General features: G+C 40.3%; 1 protein-coding gene across 2 annotated transcripts in view; it reads right to left on the bottom strand.

The window, feature by feature from the left end:
- Positions 1–311: 311 nt before the first annotated feature.
- The window catches only part of UNC5C (unc-5 netrin receptor C), a 560,809-nt gene continuing 535,312 nt past the window's right edge, over positions 312–25,808 (bottom strand). For both annotated transcript variants that reach the window (XM_073589804.1, XM_073589811.1), the window contains 4 exons: positions 23,578–23,727; positions 19,518–19,682; positions 13,803–13,984; positions 312–6,667 (listed from right to left, as the gene is read on the bottom strand). In XM_073589804.1, coding sequence (XP_073445905.1) covers positions 6,502–6,667; positions 13,803–13,984; positions 19,518–19,682; positions 23,578–23,727 — 663 coding nt within the window. In that variant the 3' untranslated portion in view covers positions 312–6,501. The remainder of the gene's footprint in view (positions 6,668–13,802; positions 13,985–19,517; positions 19,683–23,577; positions 23,728–25,808) is intronic.

The raw sequence follows: 25,808 nt of genomic DNA, 5'->3' as shown, positions 1-25,808 counted from the left end.
ATGTCTTTGGGCCCCTGTGTAATGGCAAAAGTTGCACCAATGGTATGTCATCCCTGGCTCTGCTTTTGATTAGCTTGGCTGGCATGACATTGTCTGTACTCCCCACCACAATGATAACTTCGTACCAGCTCAGCTAATCAAAAGATGACCTTGGGATAGTGGCAGATGAGCGGTAATTTACCGGGCTCCCATCCAATAGTCACAGATTACTGCTGGAGCGGGGTCCGGAAACGATTCGCCCATCTCTGTTTTTCTACCTTTGTGAAACTATGTATCAGGTTTAATGAAATGTTGGATAAAGTTTTTCACTCTCTATTTTAATCTTTTATTTTTTTTTCATACATAGAAAATGAACAGCGTCAAACAACTGGTGGTTGCTTATAAATATAATTTATTACCTTTTTAAAAATTTTTATTACACTTTGTACATGTCAGATTGACAGAATAAATGCAGGCATTTACAAACAGTGGAAAAAAGAAACCAGGCTAAGGATAAGGAGGATCGGGGGAAAATATGAGGCACACCTAGAGAGTAAACTACATCTCACTGTACAGGAATACAAAGAATGCAATGGATAGCACTTCTTTCTCAGTACATCTTTAGAAAAAAGGAATTGCATAGTAAATACAGCTGGAGGGAAATAAAAGACAAAAACTAAATTGGTTTCTATATCTCTATAGCCAAAAAAGTAAGTAACACTTTTGCAGTAATACTGCTTTCGTAAAAATACTTGAGGGAACGAAATCCTCAGCTTAAGGAATCCATTGGGTTTATCATTGCAAATACAACTCACACTCTTACCCAGTACTCATAAAAGATCTCTGAACTTGTCATTTATGCTAAACCCATGGAAAATCTGGAATTGAGGTGGCCAAGGTGTAAAACTCAGGCTTACAGGCGTAATGTATGTGAATGTGCACTCCATTGTTTCACTCGCCTTTTAGTGTCAAAGTGGGAGATATTGTCTGCCACCTACTGGTTACTTTAGGAACTGTAGGACAGCGGTATACGTAATAGGTATAAAATGCAGTAAGCTTCATAATTATATAGATAACAGGGCACTATCAATGAAAAAATGTACATGTAAAAAAATAACACAGCAAGCTGATGTCAAATTTATTCCTAAAAGTAATAATAAATATGTTATGCTTTATTCTTGTGTTTTTGCCTTTAAGCACTACTAAACATTTTTGAGGCATCATTAATTCTGCAGTCTACCATAGATGACTGTAAGCACTGTGCACATATATAGAACCGAACTTTTTAAAGGGATCAATTATTTTTTTTTCTACATTTACAGCAAGCCCGGTCCCTGCTTTCTATTTCAGAATGAGAGTTTCGTGATCGAGCGATAGCACGTCCCAATCTCCATTCCCATACTGTGGGAATCAATGGGGCAGTATTCGCTATGGCCGTGCAACGTGTGGTCAGATTCCTACACAAACTGGAGATTACAGTAATGTATGTGCTCTGCTCACAGATATCTCCCCGTGCGCCTTGGTTTTTTTAAATGACTGAATTACCATTTATTTATGTAGATCATTAATCACTATTCATCCTTAGCTGTTTTCATCAGACTATAATCTAATCTAAAATAATTCACATTTAGTCCATGATTAAATTCTATGTTTGATAGGTCTAATAGGTCTTGCAGATGTCCTCATTACAGTGAGGTCCATAAACCCATAGATTTGGGAAGGCTCATGTATTTGTAATTTTTTGCTCGTCTCTGATTTTTTTCATACAGGTTTCATGAGAACTTGTAAGGTCAGCGGAATACAGAAATATTTATTCTCCCCACACAGAATATCGTCACCACGTGGTGTTCATACACACAATGCCAGGGGCAGTAATCCTTAGACTAATCATCTAAATTTTAGAGAATTTTATTTTCTTCTTTTATATGGGCCTTTTTTTCTGCACCAGTTTGACGTTGAACTAAAACTTTTAGATTAAATAGATGCTTAGATTTTTCAAACTTTTATTGAATTTGTAGGTAACATGATTAAAGAATAACTAAACTTTCAATTTTTTTTATAAATTTGCCCAGCATAGAAAGTTATGAAACTTTGCAAATCAGTTTATTAGACGACTTGTCTTCATACCTATAGGAAATTGTAAGTGGCTTGCAAACCCTTCCTTATCTCAGTCTATTTACCTGCCTTTAGCTGCACTGATATCAGATTATAGTCTTTTGGAGTACAGATGATGGCAGTGAAAGAGTCAGCACCTGTACCCTCCTCTGAGTGCTGTTCTTATCAGAATAATACCCTCCAGCAGATTATCCCCAGAGTTAAGGCCTCGTTACACATATCAACGATCCGACGTGGATGGGATCGCTGGGACATAGTTAGGTGATCGCTGGTGAGCTGTCACATAGACAGACCCACCAGCGATCAGGACCAGCGAGCAAGCTGGTATCCAAGGTAAACAGTGGGTATCTAAGAGCCGTGCGGCTCTTGGATACCCGCTGTTTACATTGGAAACCAACGTCCAGCGTCGCTGATCTCTGGTCTCTCGCTGCCACATGCAGCGATGCGCGCTGGCCAGTGGGAGACCAAGGATCAAAAAATTGGCCCAGGACGATCCTTCACGATCAGCGATACCCGGAAGGGGGGCCGGTCGCTGATCCATGTCACACACAGCGATGTCGCTGGCGAGATCGCTGTGGCATCACAAAATCAGCGATCTCGCTGTGTGTGACGAGGCCCTTAGAGAGGCACAGATGTCTAGCTGACACTTTCACTGCCATCATCTGTACTCCAAGTGAGCATGTTCTTATATTAATGTAGCTAAAGGGAGGCAAACAGACTGGGGGCCAAAGCAGGGATTTGGAAGCCTCTTATAGGCAACTTTTTACCAGAATAAAGGCAAATCCACTAATACAGTGATTTATAAAGTCTCATGGTAGACAGAAATGTGTGTATATATATATATATATATATATATACACACAGAACAGTTCTGCGGCAAAGCCTTACTTTTTTACTAATCTGGGTGTCCTGCCTCCTTGTTGCATACACTAGCTCTAACAAATAGCTATAAGTAACTGCTTTCCTCCTTTCCATACTAGTTGTAGCGCATCCTTCTCCATCGGTATATGGATCTAAGTCTGTATAGGAACATAAGTGCATTATATGGCTATTTCTCGAGCAGTCACTTTTAGTATTCCAGATACAGGCAGATAATTTGATATATATTTGCGATTATGATCCATTTCATCTACTGCCTCAGACTTCCTATTGATTGATAAGAGCCCTGCGTATAATACACTAGATCCTGAGCTTCTAGTGTCTTAATAATGTCCTCTGACGGGAAGTTTTATAAGAATCTTTGCTAATATTTTTATTACTGGATGAATTTATATGTAGGATTTATGGTCACTTCATAAATCTGTACTTTTGAAAAAACTCCAAAGTACGTCTTGTGTTTCCCAGAGCGAATGAACCTCTAATGAGTGTATTAAGTTAATGAGCCTAATTTGGAACGGCAAGATAATACCTTGATTCTATTACTGTATCCTGTCACAAAGCATTGATCGTTCCTTAATTTTATGAACTCAGACAGAATCTCTCGTAATTAGTTAACCAGCCTGTTAGGACGCCTAATGAGTAGCTGCACATACAAGAGCTTATTATTTTATGTTGAGACGTCAGGGCGGCGGCGGCAAGAAATTCCTGAAAATAAGGTTGCTTATTATAGCCTTGGAAAATCTCTTTTTTTATTGCCTTGTTTATTTCCAAATTTCATCAGTCTAATAATGAACTGAGAAATCAATAAAAGGCTTCACATTATGCTTACAATATCCAGAGCTCCAGATATTGCAGGCGACCCGCCATATCTGTATGCCCCCATACTGGACACGTACGTCAGGCGCTTTCCAGGAGACGACCTATGCAAACCTTGTATTGGAAAAGCACAAGCATTGTTCAGTACAGTACACACTTAAATAATAGAGCAAGGTGATAAATTAAAGTAAAAATAAAAAGAGAAAAAGTAAGAATATACACAACATAAATGAAAAATATATGTATATTGGCCCCACATGCCTGCTAAACGTATTTTTATACATTTTTTTCTTTTTATTAGCAAATGGGTTAATAAAGGCAAGCAACATGTAACAGCGCTCCCAATGCAATATGCTTTAATAAAATAACATATTTGGCATAATGTGTAACATAATATCAACTCTGAAGCCAGATAACATGATGAAAGGCTTGTGACAGGCACAGAACAAAAAGAACACAATGGCAACCTATCACCACTAGAGGGCACCCTGCATATAGGATGTCCTCGGACAGTTCTCAGACTGAGGACGCTTCAAGTTTGGACATGGCAGAATCCTGTTCCCACTGGTCAGAACAGCTTGTCTAAACTCCTGCAGCTGAGCCTTGCTTTACACTACTGCATCCCTGACTAACTCATTCTGATCACAATGGCTTAGTACCAAGCAGGAAAAGAATTCCAACCAACTTCTACCAACCCCAAGCCCAGTTGCTGTATGTTTGTAACATTTGTGTTGGCTATTTGATAGATGACGCACACTTCTAGGGAATGACAAATAACTGACTGCAATACGGCACTTGCGTATCAGGACGAGTGATGCATATAATACCAGGCATTCGTAGTTTTACTTTGATCTGCTGTATGGAAACCCATCATGCCAGATTTTATCTACGGAGAAGTAAATCATAACTTTCCTACCCGAGAGTACGATATTTGCCAAACCCATCAAATGCTCATTCTAATAAATATTATTTGCAGGTAGGTAACATAAGTGTCCGTGAAGAGTAACCGTCAATTACATTTTATTTCATAAATCTTAAATCAATAGTACTCATGGAAATAAGCAACTCTGTTCAGAGAAATCCGCTTCTTTCTCCTCGAGGACTGGAGGAGAAAGAAGCAGATTTCTCTGACAAGATATATTACAACATTTCTTATTTTCACTTGTTCTATTGATTAATGGAGTAAAGATTAAAACAACAGCTACGCTTTCAGTGTCCTTCATTCAGATGATCCTCCCCTCATTAAGGGTTAATGTCATTACATGTGATGGACGGAGCTGTGATAAAGATCTTCACTGTGCTCCATTCATACTTCTGATTAATAACAGTATTCCTTTAGGTATCTCATTGGTTTCTAAATCATTTATGAAAGTAACATGGTCAACTGCAAGTTTTACGCTCATGTATACGGTGGTATTATGGCACCCATCTGTAATGTGGCACTTTTAGAAATGTATGGGTCCAAACCACACCTCCATATGTATCCAATGTAATACATGTGAATCTGAATAATAATATGAATCAGGTATTGCTTCAAGGGGAGAGTACAGAGCTCGAGGAGTAATTGTCACTATAATATAGGATCATACGGGTTCTGCAGACCACCTTGCAGGCTTTATGCAACAGGCTTAATACATCATAACAACTAGCTCTGAAATCATAAAGAATTGTCTAACGTCTTTCCGTAGTCATTGCCTAAGTTGTGACCACAAGAAATGATCACCAAAATATTAAGCTAAAGCTCACGAAGGCACAAAGAGCCTGAAAAAACCATTGTCCTGTCACTCACTGACCATGACCGTCGTGTCTGACCAACACTTATTACTGAAGGATGAATCTGACTTTTCTAATGAGTGAAGAATTCATAAGCAATAAAAAAGAAACACATCACAGTAATAAAAAAGCTCTATTTGTAAAAAGATGATTAAAGCAGAGGATGAAAATACCGATAGTCAACTACTGTCCGCGTTGCTTCCTAACACTACTGATAAATACTGTAGAGGCATGTTATTAGCATGCATGGGGATTCGGCAATGGCAGCTTCTGCCGTATCTCCCCTAAGATGTTAGTGACTGATTGTGATATCGCTGAAATAAAAACTAAAAAAACAAACCATAATAATCAGGTTTTGCCACCTACATTGGCACTGACTTACTGCTAAGAGTATTGGATTTCCTGCTCTTTGTGTGAATGAAAGAACTTGGGACGGACAACCGGGACATGGGGATTATTGGACGCTAGGTATAGCAATCAGTGCACCCAATCTAAATTCCGTTGAAAAAAAATGCTGTAGTTTTCCTTAAAATACCCTGGAAAAGTACACTATTGTCTCTTAGATGGCTTGCACAAAATAGAAATTGTCTCGGGACAGAATCAATAACCCCTGTCCATTAGTGGATGTAAACAATGTCAATTTGAGCTGGGATTGTATAGAAAGTTTATCCATGTATCTGGATAGCAATAAATTTCGTTTCCTAGGAAACTGTAAAATCCTCTAACAAGCCACACACTGAATGAACATCAGGTTGGTTTATAATATTTGAGATACAGCTTTGCATGTTTTTTTCCCTTTTCGTTTCCATGTTATTATACAAGAAAGGTCTGTTTTCTAGAAGTAGTAAAACTCTTGGTCGGTATTCCTCTTGAGTAGCTTGTAACTCGGTAATTAAATCTATTTGTTACTTCCTCCATCTTCATGTTTCCTACTTGAGATCAATATTTATCTTCTCCCGTCAAAGATACTACTGTCTCGTGTCTGCCCATCTCCTCCAAGACTGCGGCCAGGGTGCTGAGGTTCCCATCAGGGTAGTTCTGCGCCTCCCAGAGATCTAGGATTACTCCGGTTGGACTAGGTTTTGTGGCAAAATAATTCAGATACCTAATGAAGACGAAGAAAGAAAAGAAATGACCAGATATGTCAACCTACAGAAACATTTGTTGGCACTAAGTGCAGTATAGTAGTTCCTAATTTTGGTTGCGTTATATTGCCTTTAAGTGCAGAGCAGCGAATATGGATTGTGGGAATCCAACAAAGCACTACCTAAAATGGTTAAATAGAGCCCCATAATGAAATATAGAAAATAGCTATAAATTGTGATTACGGAGGGTCATAGATAGTGATGAATGAACGTGCTCAGATAACATGTAACCCAAGCATGCTTGGGCACGTTCTCTCATCACTATTTATAGACTTGCTTTGTTTATTACTGTTCCTAAAATACATATAAAAGATTGAAAAAATAAGTTCTGACTGTCTGTACAGGGTGGGCCATTTATATGGATACACCTGGGGAGAGCCATTTATAAAGTTGGATCCAAAATGGCCGACTTCAAAATGGCCTCCATAATCACCACCCATTTTGAAAAGTTTTTCCCCTCCCATATGCTAATGTGCCACAAACAGGAAGTTGATATCACCAACCATTCCCATTTTATTTAGGTGTATCCATATAAATGGCCCACCCTGTAGATTGAAAATCACAGGAAGTTGTTCGGTTATTATTTTTTATGGCACTGATGGGACATTTGCATTCTTTGCAACTACAATGTTTTATCTACATGCATCACACAGGAGCAATTCTGATTTATTTTGTAATATATCAAAATTTCCTGCATTGATCTAGAGCAGAAGAGTAACATTCCAGTTTCCTAGAGTCACCACTAGAGGGAGCTGAGGAGCTTAACCCCTTAATGACAGCCAATACATCTTTTAACTGACCTCAGATATAAGAGAATATCATCCCCATACAGGTGACAATCCAGCAGCTGTACACTATAGCTGACAACTTGCTGTATCACAAATGATCTGTGTTGACACCGTCCATATCTGTTTAACCCCTTAGTTGCTGCTGTCAAAAGTTACTACATCAAATAAATGGTTAATACATTGTGGGGGCTTCCGTTTTAATCTAATTGACACACAGAGATTATGATTGTGTGGTTCTGATGTTTGCCATAGCAGTTCATGGTCAAATAGCGGCCTTAGAGTCTCCCGGCTATAGCGACCGGTCCAGAAGTTAGCGACATTTAGGTGGTGGTAAACAAACACTTTTTCCATTGTTGCTATACCACTTTGCATTAATTCCTGAAAATCACCTGAAGGGTTAATAAACTACATGACAGCAGTTTTCAATGTGTCAGGGGGTGCCGTTTTTAAAATGGTATCATGTTTGGGGTTTCCAAATATATAGCACCCCAAAAGTCACTTCAAACATTGATAGGTCCCTCAAAAACTAAATTTTGCAAATTTCCTTGAAAAAAAATAAAAATTACTGCTACAGTTTTAAACCTCCTAAAAGCCTAACAAAATAAATTAGTGTTTTAAAAATGGTGCTGATGTAAGGCAGACATGTGTGAAATGTTATTTATTAATGTTTTTGTGTGGAATGACTATCTGGATTAAAGGGATAATCATTCAAAGTTTGAAAATTGCATTTTTTTTTACATTTTTTTCAAATTTCTGATACACAAACACAAAACATATCAACCTAAATTTACTATTATCATAAATTATAATGTGCCACGAAAAAACATTCTCAAAATCAATGGGATTTGTTGAAGCTTTCCAGAGTTATCACCATATAAACTGACATTGCTCAGAATTTAAAAAATTGGCCCCTTCACTAAGGGGTTAATGCATACTGTTTGACTATAGAGTTTTATGTTTAAACAGTTTGTAGCATGATCCTCCTAAGCTCCCTCTAGTGGTGGCTGCAGACAGAATGTTTTGATTTAATTCTGTATCTATGCAAGGAATTTGGAGCTTTGTCATCTATAAAGACATTTTTAAAACATTATTTTAAATTATAAAAGTAAAAAATATTGTATATTCTGGTAAGGTCATTGATACATCAAGAAACCTATATTAATGCAATAAAAATTATTTACGACCCTATGATTGCTTTAGCTCACTTCTTAAGCTTGTTTTCTGCTTCTCAATCACCTGCCATTCATGATTGTATTGAAAATAAATAATAAATAATAGGAATAAATGCAGAGATAAAATAATAAAATCATTTAAACTCATTTCTCGGCTTGCCCTAAAATTGCATTGACCAGGGCAGGTTCTGTATTCGTGATAATATAAACCTATTTCCTAGTGAATGGTTTGGCTTAGTATTGGCTCCACATAGGAAATTGCTTTCTATTGTGAGCACCTGTTACATTTTAATGTTTGAGCACCAACAAGTCCCTATTGCAGGAAAATGACATAATATACAATATTTCATAGATACAAAATACATTTAGGCTGTACAATGGTTTAGCACATAGAGGTGTTTCAAAGTCCTACAGAATTTTCCTAATTTCTGCTTAAATTTGACTTAAGACTACTTCATATTTTCACATTAGTCCTAAAAGTAGATAAAGAGTTCCAAACCAAAGAAATGAGTGTAAAATATTAGACTCTGTAATTTTATTGTAAACTAGCTGAAGAGCCCGGCGCTGTCCGGGCATAGTAACTAACTGTGGTTAGTTGTAGCATATTATAGTTATCCTCCATCCCATAGTCCCGTGCCCATATACCCATCACACATCCTCCATCCCATAGTCCCATGCCCATATACCCATCACACATCCTCCATCCCAGTCCCATGCCCATATACCCATCATACATATCCTCCATCCCATAGTCCAGTGCCCATATACCCATCACACATCCTCCATCCCATAGTCCCATGCCCATATACCCATCACACATCCTCCATCCCAGTCCCATGCCCATATACCCATCATACATATCCTCCATCCCATAGTCCAGTGCCCATATACCCATCACACATCCTCTATCCCATAGTCCCATGCCCATATACCCATCATACATATTTTCCATCCCATAGTCCCATGCCCATATACCCATCATACATATTCTCCATCCCATAGTCCCATGACCATATACCCATCATACATATTCGCCATCCCATAGTCGAGTGCCCATATACCCATCACACATCCTTCATCTCATAGTCCCATGCCCATATACCCATCATACATATCCTCCATCCCATAGTCCCGTGTCCATATACTCATCATACATATCCGCCATCTCCTAGTCCCGTGCCCATTTACCCGTCATACATATCCGCCATCCCATAGTCCAATGCCCATATACCCGTCAAACATATCCTCCATCCCATAGTCAAGTGCCCATATACCCATCACACATCCTCCATCCCATAGTCCAATGCCCATATACCCGTCATACATATCCTCCATCCCATAGTCCAGTGCCCATATACCCATCACACATCCTCCATCCCATAGTCAACCATTATGACATCATAATGAGCGTCGGCGGGGCCTGCGACCTATGATGATATCAGCGTCGCCATGGCAACCGTTGTGACATCATAATGAGGAGCGGGGCTTGATACGCACACACTGCTTCCCCAGTATGCAAATAGGGGCATTATGACATTACAATGAGGGGCGGGGCTTGACACACACACACACTTATTCTCCCAGTATGTAGATAGGGGCAAAATTGTTTGGTGAATTGGAACGCACAGGGTTAAAATTTCACCTCACAACATAGCTTAGGACGCTCTCGGGGTCCAGACGTGTGACTGTGCCAAATTTTGTGGCTGTAGCTGCGACGGTGCGGATGCCTTTCCCGGACATATACACACACATACACACACACACATACATACACAGCTCTCTGCCTGTGAGATAGAAGCTGGAGCTGAGTGGAACCTACAGATGTGTCAGTTATAAACACACACAGCTCTGCAGGGCCATTACACATCACACTGGTAACTCCACCTTCATTTAACGTAAGCTCTGGAGGCAGAGTTATCTTCCAGGCAGAGTCATCCCCAGAGCACAGAAGATGTCGTTTATATAAAACGATAAAAAATTATTTATCAACAACAAGGCATCTGATATGAGACACACAGGTAGGACTTTTATTAACAGTCTATAACCTGTATGCCCAGGTTAATAGTTTACGTAGGTCAAATGTGGTGACAGATTCCCTTTAAGCAACTAAAGGACTCTCTCACATTAGCTAACATTAAAGTTAAAGATTCCACCTTTAGAAGGACATTAAAGAACAATAGGGTGCATGGCAAGATTGCAAGGAGAAAGCCACTGCTCTTCAAGAAGATTATTACTGCACATCTACAGTTTAATACAGTTCACCTGGACGAGCAAGTAGGCTATTTGTACAATGTTTTGTGGACATATGAGAACAAAACATAACATTTTGGTTTTAATGAGAAACATTATCTTTGGAGAATGAAAAAAACTGCACTATAACATAAAAACCTCGTAAAATATTTGAAACTTTTTGGTTGTAATATTATGGTTTGGTCATATTTTACTGCATCTGGGCCTGGACGATTTGCCGTCATTGATGGGATGATGAATTATATTAGAAAATTCTAAAGAAAAATGTCAAAACATTTGTCCATGAGCTTAAAGCTGAGTGAGCTGCCCTTGAGTGAACTTGGGTCATGCAGTATGACAACAACCCAAAGCACGCAAATTGTTCTACAAAAAATTACCTAACCCCTTAATGACCGCCGATACACCTATTCAGTGAAGACAGACTTTCCCATTACTGAGATAGGAGATGGCAGATACTATTGATAACATTCTATGTAGATGTAGGGGGAGGAGCTAGAGGCAGAGCTCCTCCCCCTCCTCTATATATAGTTTTAACAGTAGCAGCTGCCATCTCCTATCTCAGTATTGGGAAACTCTGTCACTGAATACAGATTTTACCTCAGAATTGAGAATTTTCATAATGACTGATTAATTCTGGTAGGGAAAAAAGCAGATTTCTCTGATAAGATACAGTTGTGGCCAAAAGTATTGACACCCCTGCAATTCTGTCAGATAATGCTCAGTTTCTTCCTGAAAATGATTGCAAACACAAATTCTTTGGTATTATTATCTTCATTTAATTTGTCTTAAATGAAAAAACACAAAAAGAATTGTCCTAAAGCCAAATTGGATATAATTCCACACCAAGCATAAAAATAGGGTGGACAAAAGTATTGGCACTGTTTGAAAAATCATGTGATGCTTCTCTAATTTGTGTAATTAACAGCACCTGTAACTTACCTTTGGCACCTAACAGGTGTTGGCAATAACTAAATCACACTTGCAGCCAGTTGACATAGATTAAAGTTGACTCAACCTCTGTCCTGTGTCCTTGTGTGTACCACATTGAGCATGGAGAAAAGAAAGAAGACCAAAGAACTGTCTGAGGACTTGAGAAACCAAATTGTGAGGAAGCATGAGCAATCTCAAGGCTACAAGTCCATCTCCAAAGACCAGAATGTTCCTGTGCCTACCGTGCGCAGTGTCATCAAGAAGTTTAAAGCCCATGGCACTGTGGCTAACCTCCCTAGATGTTGACGGAAAAGAAAAATTGACAAGAGATTTCAACGCAAGATTGTGCGGATGTTGGATAAAGAACCTCGACTAACATCCAAACAAGTTCAAGCTGCCCTGCAGTCTGAGGGTACAACAGTGTCAACCCATACAATCCGTCGGCATCTGAATGAAAAGGGACTGTATGGTAGGAGACCCAGGAAGACCCCACTTCTTACCCCGAGACATAAAAAAGTCAGGCTGGAGATTGCCAAAACTTACCTGAAAAAGCCTAAAACATTTTGGAAGAATGTTCTCTGGTCAGATGAGACAAAAGTAGAGCTTTTTGGGCAAAGGCATCAACATAGAGTTTACAGGAGAAAAAAAGAGGCATTCAAAGAAAAGATCACGGTCCCTACAGTCAAACATGGCGGAGGTTCCCTGATGTTTTGGGGTTGCTTTGCTGCCTCTGGCACTGGACTGCTTGACCGTGTGCATGGCATTATGAAGTCTGAAGACTACCAACAAATTTTGCAGCATACTGTAGGGCCCAGTGTGAGAAAGCTGGGTCTCCCTCAGAGGTCATGGGTCTTCCAGCAGGACAATGACCCAAAACACACTTCAAAAAGCACTAGAAAATGGTTTGAGAGAAAGCACTGGAGACTTCTAAGGTGGCCAGCAATGAGTCCAGACCTGAATCCCATAGAACACCTGTGGAGAGATCTAAAAATGGCTGTTTGGAGAAGGCACCCTTCAAATATCAGGGACCTGGAGAGTTTGCCAAAGAAGAATGGTCTAAAATTCCAGCAGAGCATTGTAAGAAACTCATTGATGTTTACAGGAAGCGGTTGGTCGCAGTTATTTTGGCTAAAGGTTGTGCAACCAATAATAAGGCTGAGGGTGCCAATACTTTTGTCTGGCCCATTTTTGGAGTTTTGTGTGAAATGATCAATGTTTTGCTTTTTGCTTCATTCTCTTTTGTGTTTTTTCATATAAGGCAAATTAAATGAAGATAATAATACCAAAGAATTTGTGTTTGCAATCATTTTCAGGAAGAAACTGAGTATTATCTGACAGAATTGCAGGGGTGTCAATACTTTTGGCCACAACTGTATATTACAAAATCGCTTATTTTCACGTGTACTATCGAGTTATGGAATAAAAATTAAAATGGCGGTTACTCTTTAAAGAGTAAAAAAGTTTTTAATTGGCCTTGTCAATGTCGTAACTTTAATCCTATAGAAATCTTGCAAAAGGACCAGAATCGAGTAGTTCCTGGAAGAAAATCCACTTACATAACAGAGTTGAAGCTGTTTTGCATTGAGGAATGGGCTAAAATTCCTAAAAAGCCAATGTTCAGGATTAATCAACAATTACTGGAAACATTTAGATAGTTATTGCTACACATGGAGATCACACCAGATAGTGAAGGCAAACGGTCGCATAATTATGCCACTCACAGACTTATGATATTAGATTATTTTCCTGAATAGAAAATTACAAAGTCTAATATTTTTGACTCATTAGCCTGATATGGTTCTTTTTATTCACTTTTTGGACTTGTATGAAAATCCGATGTAGTTTTCAATTAAATTTGTGCAGAAAAAAAAGTATACATAGGTAAAATTTACTGTGCGTTGTCGACATTTCAGAGACAATTTGATGAATAATTGCTTTAATGTTGCCATGCTGACCTGTCTAGGTTGAGTTTATGGGCTAGCATCCTCCAGTCGTGGCCTCGTGTCTGAGGGGCATCTAAGCTGCTGCACAGTTTCTGTCGAATAGTCAGAGGAATACTGAAAGCACTTGGTCCTATGATGGTTGTTATGGTACTTGCTGAATCCATGAGCGGATATTCAATAATGCAGTTTGGTTCCTGTACAAAGAACAAACAAATAAATTATATCAGAGACCATTTCTGGATATGGATTGGTGCACATAGTTTATTTCAGAGCTCCAGAATTAAATTCCAATACTTCCTCAGCCAGCATCATATTTCTAGTCTGCAGAAATTAAATCAAATATTTATAGCCGACTTACCATTAAACCATACGAAATGTATGTCCCTGGATACCAAGTCTATGTCTGGCATGCAGAACTGTTTCAATTAGATCAACCCTGATATATCGCATGGTTAATTGCACCAAGAATACATAGGAAGGTGAGACAACATCTGCATGAGCTTACATAAGGCAGAATCTGGTCACTAATTTGTCTTTATCAATAACTAGCTGAAGAGCTCGACGTTGCCCAGGCATAGTAACTAACTACGGTTAGTTATAACAAATTATAATGATTATAAATATATATATATATAAAGCTGAGTGTAGAGCCCCGCAAACTGCGCATAGTCACATTCACTATAATATCCCACATCATCCCGTCAGCCAGAGCCACCGGACTATTACCCCTAATATCCCACATCATCCTGTCAGAGCCACCGGACTACTACCCCTAATATCCCACATTATCCCGTCAGCCAGAGCCACCGAACTACTACCCCTAATATCATACATCATCCCGTCAGAGCCACTGGACTACTACCCCTAATATCCCACATCATCCCGTCAGAGCCACCGGACTACTACCCCTAATATCCCACATCATCCCGTCAGAGCCACCAGACTACTACCCCTAATATCCCACATCATCCCATCAGAGCCATCGGAATACTACCCCTAATATTCCACATCATCCCATCAGCCAGAGCCATCGGACTACTACCCCTAATATCCCACATCATCCCATCAGACAGAGCCACCGGACTACTGCCCCTAATATCCCACATCATCCCGTCAGACAAAGCCACCGGACTACTACCCCTAATATCCCACATCATCCTGTCAGCCAGAGCCACCGGACTACTACTCCTAATATCCCACATCGTCCCATTAGCCAGAGCCATCGGACTACTACCCCTAATATCCCACATCATCCCATCAGACAAAGCCACCGGACTACTGCCCCTAATATCCCACATCATCCTGTCAGCCAGAGCCATCGGACTACTACCACTAATATCCCGCATCCTAACTTCCATACCGGGGATCCCTTTAAGAGAGGGATGGCTTTGCTCTGACTTCCATACCAATGATCCCTTTAATAGAAGCCTGGGGTCAGTATCAGAGCGCTGAGGGATTTGCCCTAACTTCCATACCGGGTATCCCTTTTAACTCAGGAAGAGTTCAGTAATCAATATTTTGTGGAATAACCATGATTTTTTAAAACGGCTTTCATGCATCTTGGCATGCTTTCCACCAGTCTTTCACACTGCTTCTGGCGCAAAAATTTAAGCAGTTCTTCTTTGTTTAATGGCTTGTGACTATCCATCATCCTCTTGATTACATTCCAGAGGTTTTCAATGGGGTTCAGATCTGGAGAATGGGCTGCCCATGGCAGGGCTTTGATGTGGTGGTCTCTTAATTTTTGCCAGTGCTGTATATGTATTAATATTGCATAGATGCAAGAAAAGCTGACAATTCATCTGCCGTGTACTGTAAAATCACAGCATGAGCGGACAGGATAGAAGAGATGTATTACATACAGTAAATACAAATATAATAGGTAGATATTCAGACCCTTTTACATTTTTCACCCTTTGTTTTATTGCAGCCGTTTGGTAAATTCAAAAAAGTTCATTTTTTTCTCATTAATACTCTGCACCCCATCCTGACTGAAAAAACAGAAATGTAGAAATTTTTGCAAATTTATTAAAAAAGAAAAGCTGAAATATCCATGGTCATAAGTATTCAGACTCTTTGCTCAGACACTCATATTAAAGTCACATTCTGTCCATTTACTTATGATCCTCCTTGAGGTGGTTCTACTCCTTCATTGGAGTCAAGCTGTGTTTAGTTAAACTGATAGGACTTGATTTCTAAAGGCACACACCTGTCTATATAATACCTCACAGCTCACAGTGCATGTCAAACCAAATGAGAATCATGAGGTCAAAGGAACTGGCCAAGGAGCTCAGAAACAGAATTGTGGCAAGGCACAGATCTGGCCAAGATAACAAAAATTTTTTTGCAGTACTCAAGGTTCCTAATAGCACAGTGGCCTCCATAATCCTTAAATGGAAGAAGTTTGGGACCACCAGAAGTCTTCCTAGATCTGGCCATCCAGCCAAACTGAGCTATCATGGGAGAAGAGCCTTGGTGAAAGAGGTAAAGAATAACCCCAAGATAACTGTGGCTGAGCTCCACAGATGCAGTAGGTAGATGGGAGAAAGTTACACAAAGTCAACTATCACTGCAGCCCTCCACCAGTTGGGACTTCATGGCAGAGTGGCCCGACGGAAACCTCTCCTCAGTGCAAGACATATGTAAGCCTGCATAGAGTTTGCTAAAAAACAAATGAAGGACTCCCAGACTATGAGAAATAAGATTCTCTGGTCTGATGAGATGAAGATAGACCTTTTTGTTGCTAATTCTAAGCATTATGTGTGGAGAAAACCAGGCACTACTCATCACCTGCTTAATACAATCCCAACAGTGAAACATGATGGTGGCAGCATCATGCTATGGGGGTGTTTTTCAGGGACAGGATGATTGGTTGCAATTGAAGGAAACATGAATGAAAGTACAGAGATATCTCGGTTGAAAACTTCTTCCAGAGTGCTCTGGACCTCAGACTTGGCCGAAGGTTCACCTTCCAACAAGACAATGACCCTAAGCACACAGCTAAAATAATGAAGGAGTGGCTTCAGAACAACTCTGTGACCATTCTTGACTGGCCCAGCCAGAGCCTTGACCTAAACCCAATTGAGCATCTCTGAAGAGACCTGAAAATGGCTGTCCACAAACGTTCACCATCCAACCTGACGGAACTGGAGAGGATCTGCAAGGAAGAATGGCAAAGGATCCCCACATCCAGGTGTTAAAAACTTGTTGCATCATTCCCAAGAAGACTCATGGCTGTACCAGCTCACAAGGGTGCTTCTACTCAATACTGAGAAAAGGGTCTGAATACTTATAACCATGTGATATTTCAGTTTTTCCTTTTTTAATAAATTAGCAAAAATGTCTACATTTCTAGGTTTTTTTCTGTCAAGATGGGGTGCAGAGTGTACATTAATGAGAAAAAAATGAACTTTTTTGAATTTACCAAATGGCTGCAATAAAACGATGGGTGAAAAATTTAAAAAGGGGTCTGAATACTTTTCCTACTCACTGTAGATGTCTGTGACAAATACAATTAGTGCAATGTGTGCAGCTTACTGTACATATATTTAATTTATAAAAGATTATTTTTCTGGAAAAAATGGAATGGGCTCCGGCGCAATTTTTGTAACCAGCAGAGGGAAAGCTGACAGATTTTTGTTAATTAATTACATGTACAGTAAGCTGCACACACACTGCACTAACAGTATTTGTCATTGACATCTATATATCTATCTATTCTATGTGTATTTACTGTATGTATTCCATCTATTCTATCCTGTCGGGCTTCCTGCTGTGATTTTACACTAAGCGGTTGCTGAATTGCTGGCTTTTCTTCTATCGATCTATGTAATATATATACATACTGTATATATATATATATATATATATATATATATATGTGCGTGTGTTATCTATATATCCATGTATTCTAAGTGTATGTATCTATACTATCTATTCTATTCTAACCTGTCACGATGTGATTTCACTGTACGCGGCACATGAATTGACGACTTTTATTCTATCTATTTATCTATCTCTCTAGCTATCTCTCTATCTAATATCTATCTATCTATCTGTGTTTTGATGAATGTTTCTTTTAAAAACGATGTGTAAAGTACAGAGAATTGCTGTATGTAAAAGCTCATGTTAAAATCGCATTGCAATCGGATAGCAATCGCACTGCATTTGGATGTAAAGCGAATGCTAGGTGGGAAAAATTGGATTGTACTCTCATGACACTCCCATTACACTCGAGCGACTCTTGGCAGGGAGACTCAAACAGATTTTTCATACGTTCATTCTGACTCCGGCCTAAGGCTACAGCCACACTCTCAGTATTTAGTCAGTATTTCACAACAATATTTGTAAGCCAAAACCTGGAGTGGGTCAAACATGCAGAATTGGTGCACTTGTTTCTATTATACCTGGTCCTCTGATTGTTCCTCACCTGGTTTTGGCTTACAAATGCTGAGAAAAAATACTGGACAAATACTGATAGTGTGGCCATAGCTTTAAGGCCCCGTTACACGCTTCAATGTCCCAGCGATCCCACCAACGATCTGACGTAGATGGGATCGCTGGGAAATAGTTAGCTGATTGCTGGTGAGCTGTTACATAGGCAGACTCACCAGCGATCAGGACCAGCGAGCACGCTTGTATCCAGGGTAAACAGCGGGTAACTAAGCGCCATGCGGCGCTTAGTTACCCGCTGTTTAACCTGGATACCTGATCAGGACCAGCGAGCACGCTGGTTTCCAAGGTAAACAGCGGGTAACTAAGCACCGCGCGGCACTTATTTACCCGCTGTTTACCCTGGATACCAGCTCCCAGCGTCTGCTGTATGGCGCTGGGGGCTCGCTGATTGCTGGTCTCTCACTGTCCCACGCAGCGATGTGTGCTGCCCAGCGGGAGACCAATGATAAATTTATGGCCCAGACCATTAGGCAGCGATTAACGATCAGCCAACTGATCGTTGATCGTTGCTACGTGTCACACGCAACGATGTCGCTTCGACATCGCTGCAACGTCACCAACTATATCGTTCACAATATTTTTGCTTGTAACGGGGCCTTTAAACTGATAGTGTGTAAATATTTAAAATGGGATCCAAATTGGCAACCTACTTTTTTATTGCTTAGAGAAAAGAGCACTCAGACAGGTGCACTGTCTCATCACTTTTTTTCTCATGTTTCAGAACAAAAAATGATGGTAACTTGTAACCGTTCTTAGATTGAATGGACAAGAGAGGTGGAAACAACCTTGACTGATACCTAACCCTTATTATGTACTCTATAAGATGCAGAAAAAAATGCAATTACATCTTCTTATTACATTGCAATTAAAGAGGCTCCATCATCTCCCTAATATGTCTGTTTTGTCAACCAATTTGCAAAGTTGAAAATTAGGTGTTACCAGTTGGGGGCATTTTTCTGCAGGGCCTTACACTGTCCAATCAGTGCTGAATGTGTAAGGACACACCTCCAAGCTTAAGGGACACACCTAGTTGTCAATTTGTTGGTAAATGTTCAATGGGAATAAGAAGAAATGTATAATGCAGAGTTATAGGATGATTTGATCTGGAATTATTATTTATTCAAGAACAAAAGTATTTACTAAAAGAGACTTCTGAAATCTGCTTTGAGTTGTTTTATAATGTCTCATAACTTGGCATTATCAATGTCCACCTACATGAGTGATCAAATTTATACGTAATTACGTTGCATTTGATGTTGACCCTATACATACCTCTGTTGCTGTACAGTTGAGCTGGAAAATCTGTCCTTCACCCTCCACCTGTCTGACACACAGCTTACAGGATAGGTCTGTGGTGCTAAGGCTGAAGCGTTCCAGAGTAAAGGTGCAATGGAGGTTCCTTTGGCATCCACTCCAGACCTGATAGAAAGGAATTTCCTGTGGAACACAACCAATTAAATATAATTAGTGTCCTGAGAAAAAAATATTTTTTTCACATTTTCACATTTAAATAATAGGGGTTTCAATACCTTGCCAGAGACAGTGGTCAATGGTGCAATTGAAGGTGAAAACTCATGATACATGACATGTTCTTCAGCAGAGGTATATGAAGTTTATGGGATCTGCGACTAGAAGATCAACTTGTTGGCGAATGTTCTTTCCGCTCTTCTTCTACCTAGCTGCCTGTAGTACAAATGCCACTAAGCGGCAGACACCATGCCAATAAAAATACAACTTGTACTACAAGGGCCATCTCTTGTTATTCACGAGGAGTCTGCTTCTCCGCAGTAGAGGCAATCTTCTACATCTGCCTTCAGCCTGTATTACTTTAGCACATTACGAGCACAGTGCTCAGCTCCCCTGGGAGCGATGGGCTACGGAGTGAAACCTGGTTAATGGAAGCTGAAAGCACTGAAGAGGAGTTGTTCAGCCTGCAGGCAATGGGAAGAAGTTGCTGAACTAGCACTATATCTAATCCATACCGAGCTTCTCACAAAATGCTGCTGAAGTCTTGCCAAGGGTAACTGCTTTGGCCAGGCCAGCAGAATTATTAAACATGATTGTGGGAAATAAGGAAAGGAGGTAGCTGATGGTGAAGACATGCACAATCAGGTCCACTAAGTGGGAACAAGCCTAGTACTTAAAGGCTACACCAAAATGGAATGAACATAAATAAAGTCCAAGTCAAAAGACTATTAGCAAAAGCTACAGCTTAATATGGTAAAAAGGCTGGACCTTCCACAATGTAGATAGGAGACGACTCAGAGTCAGTTACAAATCATACCAGGCACTTATATCCCTCCATTATCTTGATTGGTCTTCTACAGAAGTGCTCACATATAATGGGGACTCATATATCAGGCTCATAATGGAAAGCTTACATGTACGTTTGATTTTCTATAAATATTTATTGAGAGAAATACTTTAGCAGAGAGAACCTCTTGTAACTACAGCATTAATAGTGCCTAGTAACAATATTTAGTTAGCCTAGTGCTGATTTCTTACATTGTAAAGACCTGTCAAATCATTTTAACCAGCTGCAGCAAACAAACTGGACTGAATCAGCAACCAATTTGCCGGTTGAATCAGTACTAAAATTGGAACAAATTGCTTCGTTCAACTTTAATATTGCGCTTGGGCTACACAAAGATCTGACATGATTAAAGGTCAGAATGGTCCTTCGACATTTCCTGTTTATCATCCAGACTTTATAATTATGGCATGATGCATTGGTATATGGAATGGAGTTGTTTAGAAAGTACTTTGTGAGCTACAATATAAAGGTCAGTTACATTAGAAGAATTTTGATGCCATATATTGTCCATTTTGTTCAGTACATGGACATACTTGGGCTTTGTATCCACCAAAAAAACGTTCCTAAAGCCTCGATAATGCATACTGCCTTGGTGCTCTAGAAGCTCAATGTTATCAAGAGCCTTATAATGCCCCCGTAACATCAAACTACAGTCAACAAAACCCACTGATATCAATGGGATCAGCCTACACTCTGATGAGTATGGCGGGTTCCTGACTTTTTCCTGACAGAGAGGATTTAAAATGGCTGAACATTTTTTTTTCTGTGCGGTAACCCATAGCTAAAGATGTCTATCAGTGGCTCTCTCAAAGAAAATACTGGAATACTTGGCCAAGCTGAGCATTTCTATGTATGGGGGAGTTGGGGGAGATAGCTGTCTGCAAAATGATTGTTCAGTCAACAACTATATAATGTGGATGGGGACCTGAAGAATCTGTCAAAGTCAGAAAAGCTCATTAGATGCTTTAAGAGGAATCTGCCATCAGGTTTTTACCAACTCATCTGAGAGCTGCATAATATTGAGACAGAGATTCTGATTCTACTAATGTGTTATTTACTGGGCTTCTTTCTGTAGTTTTGATAAAATCACAGTTTTATCAACAGGAGATTTTCACTGGAGGACTAGTAAACTTGCTGCCAGATAGTTGTAAGGAAACAGCATTTATTCTTAATTATGCCAGACAGATATTTAATAGGCCCAGGGATATGAGCTATTGTTCATATAAGTCTGAATGTTGAACTCTTGTTGTAGATTGAATTCATGTTTGTGAAAGGTTGAATGGCTCCTGTTTACCTATTGTATCAGTCCTTACTGCTTATTGTCCTACTATCCTTGGGAACCAAAAGCACAGGATAATTGAATAATCAATGTTTGTTAATATATTGATTACCCATTGCATCAGTCCATGCACCTTGTCCTGCAAATATTGAAGAACAAACTATGCAGGTTATTTGAACACTTGAACAATGAGAGATGATCTCCCCCCACCTTCCTCCAATCCTGTTGAAACATGCCTGAATAAGAGCTGAAAACTTAAAAAGGAGGATCTGCCTCTGTTTCCATAGACTCTACATGACAGTTGACAAGGTACCTTGGCTCTAACCGGGGGAATAAAATTTTGATACTCTATGGGAAGTCAGCTTAAGGTAACGTGACCCCAGCTGGAGGAAAAAATATCTGCTCCATTAACCATCATTGAACCCTTAAAGATGTTTGGAGAATCCAGCTTGGGACAATCAGGTCACCTGGCCACATACATCAATGTACTCTGTCAGCTTCCTAGGCTTACTGCTACTGCCTTTCTGTGGGTGCCCAACAGAAGTGAGGTGCCACTGGTAGGGGTAGTTGGCCTTAGAAGCCCCATAGTCGCAGATGTTCTAATTCCCGGCTAGCCAGTGGAAGGGTGTCATTTGCACCATTTTATATGCTTGCTGGGACTGTACTATATGACATTGTCTATTGGTGATTCAATAAAGTATTGCCACACTGTTACTCACACCCTGTGTTATGCAAGTAGTATTCTGTCCATGGGAAAGGAATACGGGCGTTTGGTGGCATGAGCCCTGGCTCATGCGCTTTTTGGGCGTTTGGTGGCACGAGCCCTGGTTCACGTGCTCTTTCTAATGACAGCCGGGCAAGTGGATGAGAGCACCCACTCAACCTCGTGTCTCCACAGTAGTGTTCCATATTCATGAATTCTGTATAACGCTAACCCCCCAGGATTCTGCGTATGCACAGTGTACACAGAAAGTTGCCAATCAGTGGGTGAACTGGTAGATCTACAGCAGATAAAACAGTAATTCTGTCAAAATTGCAGCAAGCAAACTAGTAAGTTATACATTGCTGGAATCAGGTTCTCTGGCCCTGCATCATGCTGTTCTCAGCTGGGGTAGCAAAAACGTGTCAACAGATTCTCTTTGCAGACCATTTTTTCTTTGAAACACTGAGCAATACCAGGTGCCAGGTAAGGGATGCATTGTCATGAGGATGCAGATGTTCCTAGTAGTGATGAGCGAGTATACTCGTTACTCAGGTTTCCCGAGCATGCTCGGGTGGTCTGCGAGTATTTTGGCATGCTCAGAGATTTCGTTTGTGTTGCCGCAGCTGCATGATTTGCGGCTGCTAGACAGGCTGAATACATGTGGAGGTTGCCTGTTTGTTAGGCAGTCCCCTCATGTATTCAAGCTGCAAGCAGTCGCAAATCATGCAGCTCTGGCGAGTGGCGACCAAAACTAAATCTCCGAGCATGCCAAAATACTCGGAGATCCCCCAAGCATGCTCCGGGAAACCCAGTATACTCGCTCATCACTAGGTCCTAGCACAGGCAATCTTTTAGTTGTACAGATGATATGTTGACACAGTACAGTAATAATATTCGTGAAAATAAACCTCCATTATTTTAGATGACGCTTTTTTTTAAACCTTTGAAAAATAGTTTATGTGATTTCAAATCTATGTACATTGGATGCCTCTTGATAATTGATCATAATAGACCATAGTGTCTAACAGAAACTTACCTGATATTTGGCTAACAGTTTGCTTTTCCATAGGGAATGGGGGATGTCATGAATGGAGAGGCGAAGGTTATGAGTACTTCCTTTAAAATGAAGAGTCTTAGGCTCGTCCAATAATTGTCCTCCAACTTTCCTTTCTTGTTGTAACACTTCCTATAAGTTTTGGAAATGAAACTCATCAGTTGGCTTGGAAAGCAGGCAGCAAACCCAATTTTCCTTTACATGAAATTATAAGCAGCGATTATGTTTTAACAGATTTTTCCCCGTTGAATGTTTCAGCTAAAATATTCATTAGTGTAATTTACAAGAAGTAGCAAACTCGGAAACAATTTGCAGACAGTAAAAGAGCAAGTAAATTTCAAAGTTCCAATTGTAAAGGCTCAGTTCTTATAATCGCTTTGTCATCTGCAGCAATAACATCTTCAAAGTGTTACAATCTCGAGATTCTAATAAAAAGTAGTACGTGGAATAAGTCAGTAATTTAGCAATTGTTTCCATCAATATGGCCATGTGAAGGCTTGTTTTTTGTGGGACGAGTAGCACTTTTGAACGACACCATTGGTTTCAACATATCGTGTACTGGAAAACAGGAAAAAAAAATTCCAAGTGCAGTGAAATTGCAAAAAAGTGCAATCTCACAGTTGTTTTTTGTTTGGCTTTTTTGCTAGGTTCACTAAATGCTATAACTGACCTGCCATTATAATTCTCCAGGTCATTACGAGTTCATAGACACCAAACATGTCTAGGTTCTTTTTTATCTAAGTGGTGAAAAAAATTCCAAAGTATGATTTAAAAAAATTGTGCCATTTTTTGATACCCGTAGCGTCCCCATTTTTTGTGATCTCGTGTTGGGTGAGGGCTTATTTTTTTGGGTGCTGAGTAGTGTTGAGCATTCCGATACCGCAAGTATCGGGTATCGGCCGATACTTGCTGTATCGGAATTCCGATACCGACTTCCGATATTTTTTCAATATCGGAATTCGGCATCGGAATCGGAAGTTCAAAGTTGATTGACAGCCTGACGTCATCACGATGCGCGGTGTGTGCGCATCATGATGCGCCGTCATTTCGGGCCTTCCGGGGGTCTCTGCCGGCCTGCCGGGGGGCTGTGTGGACTGCCCGGGGTCTGTACCGGCCTGCTGGGGGGCTGTGCCGGCCTGCCGGTGGTCTGTGCACCCTGTGGGGGTCTGTACCGGCCTGCCGGGGGGCTGTGCCGGCCTGCCGGTGGTCTGTGCACCCTGTGGGGGTCTGTACCGGCCTGCCGGGGGGCTGTGCCGGCCTGCCGGTGGTCTGTGCACCCTGTGGGGGTCTGTACCGGCCTGCCGGGGGGCTGTGCCGGCCTGCCGGTGGTCTGTGCACCCTGTGGGGGTCTGTACCGGCCTGCCGGGGGGCTGTGCCGGCCTGCCGGGGGGCTGTGCTGATGTCCGGGGGTCTGTGCAAGCATCGTCCGATGGGACTACAAGTCCCATCTGGCGATGCCTGCTACCATGACAGTGATTGACACATTAGCCAATGATGGGACAGTAGTAGTCCCATCATCCGGCTAATGTGTTAAATGTTAAAAAAAAAAAAAAAAATACTACATACATACTACATACATACTACATGCATGCTACATACATACTACATGCATGCTACATACATACTACATGCATGCTACATACATACTACATATATACTACATGCATGCTACATACATACTACATGCTACATACATACTACATATATACTACATGCATGCTACATACATACTACATGCTACATACATACTACATGCTACATACATACTACATATATACTACATACATACTACATACATGCTACATACATGCTACATACATACTGCATGCTACATACATACTACATACATACTACATACATACTACATACATACTACATGCATGCTACATACATACTACATACATACTACATGCATGCTACATACATACTACATGCATGCTACATGCATGCTACATACATACTACATGCTACATACATACCACATACATACTACATACATACTACATACATACTACATGCTACATACATACTACATATATACTACATGCATGCTACATACATACTACATGCTACATACATACCACATACATACTACATACATGCTACATGCTACATACATACTACATATATACTACATGCATGCTACATACATACTACATATATACTACATGCATGCTACATACATACTGCATGCTACATGCATGCTACATACA

Source organism: Dendrobates tinctorius, unplaced genomic scaffold (assembly GCF_039654945.1).
Source record: "Dendrobates tinctorius isolate UK_male_01 unplaced genomic scaffold, ASM3965494v1 ptg000011l, whole genome shotgun sequence".
NCBI lineage: Eukaryota > Metazoa > Chordata > Amphibia > Anura > Dendrobatidae > Dendrobates > Dendrobates tinctorius.
The sequence above is the reverse complement of the archived record's forward strand: the minus strand, read 5'-3'. Positions and strand labels throughout refer to the sequence as shown.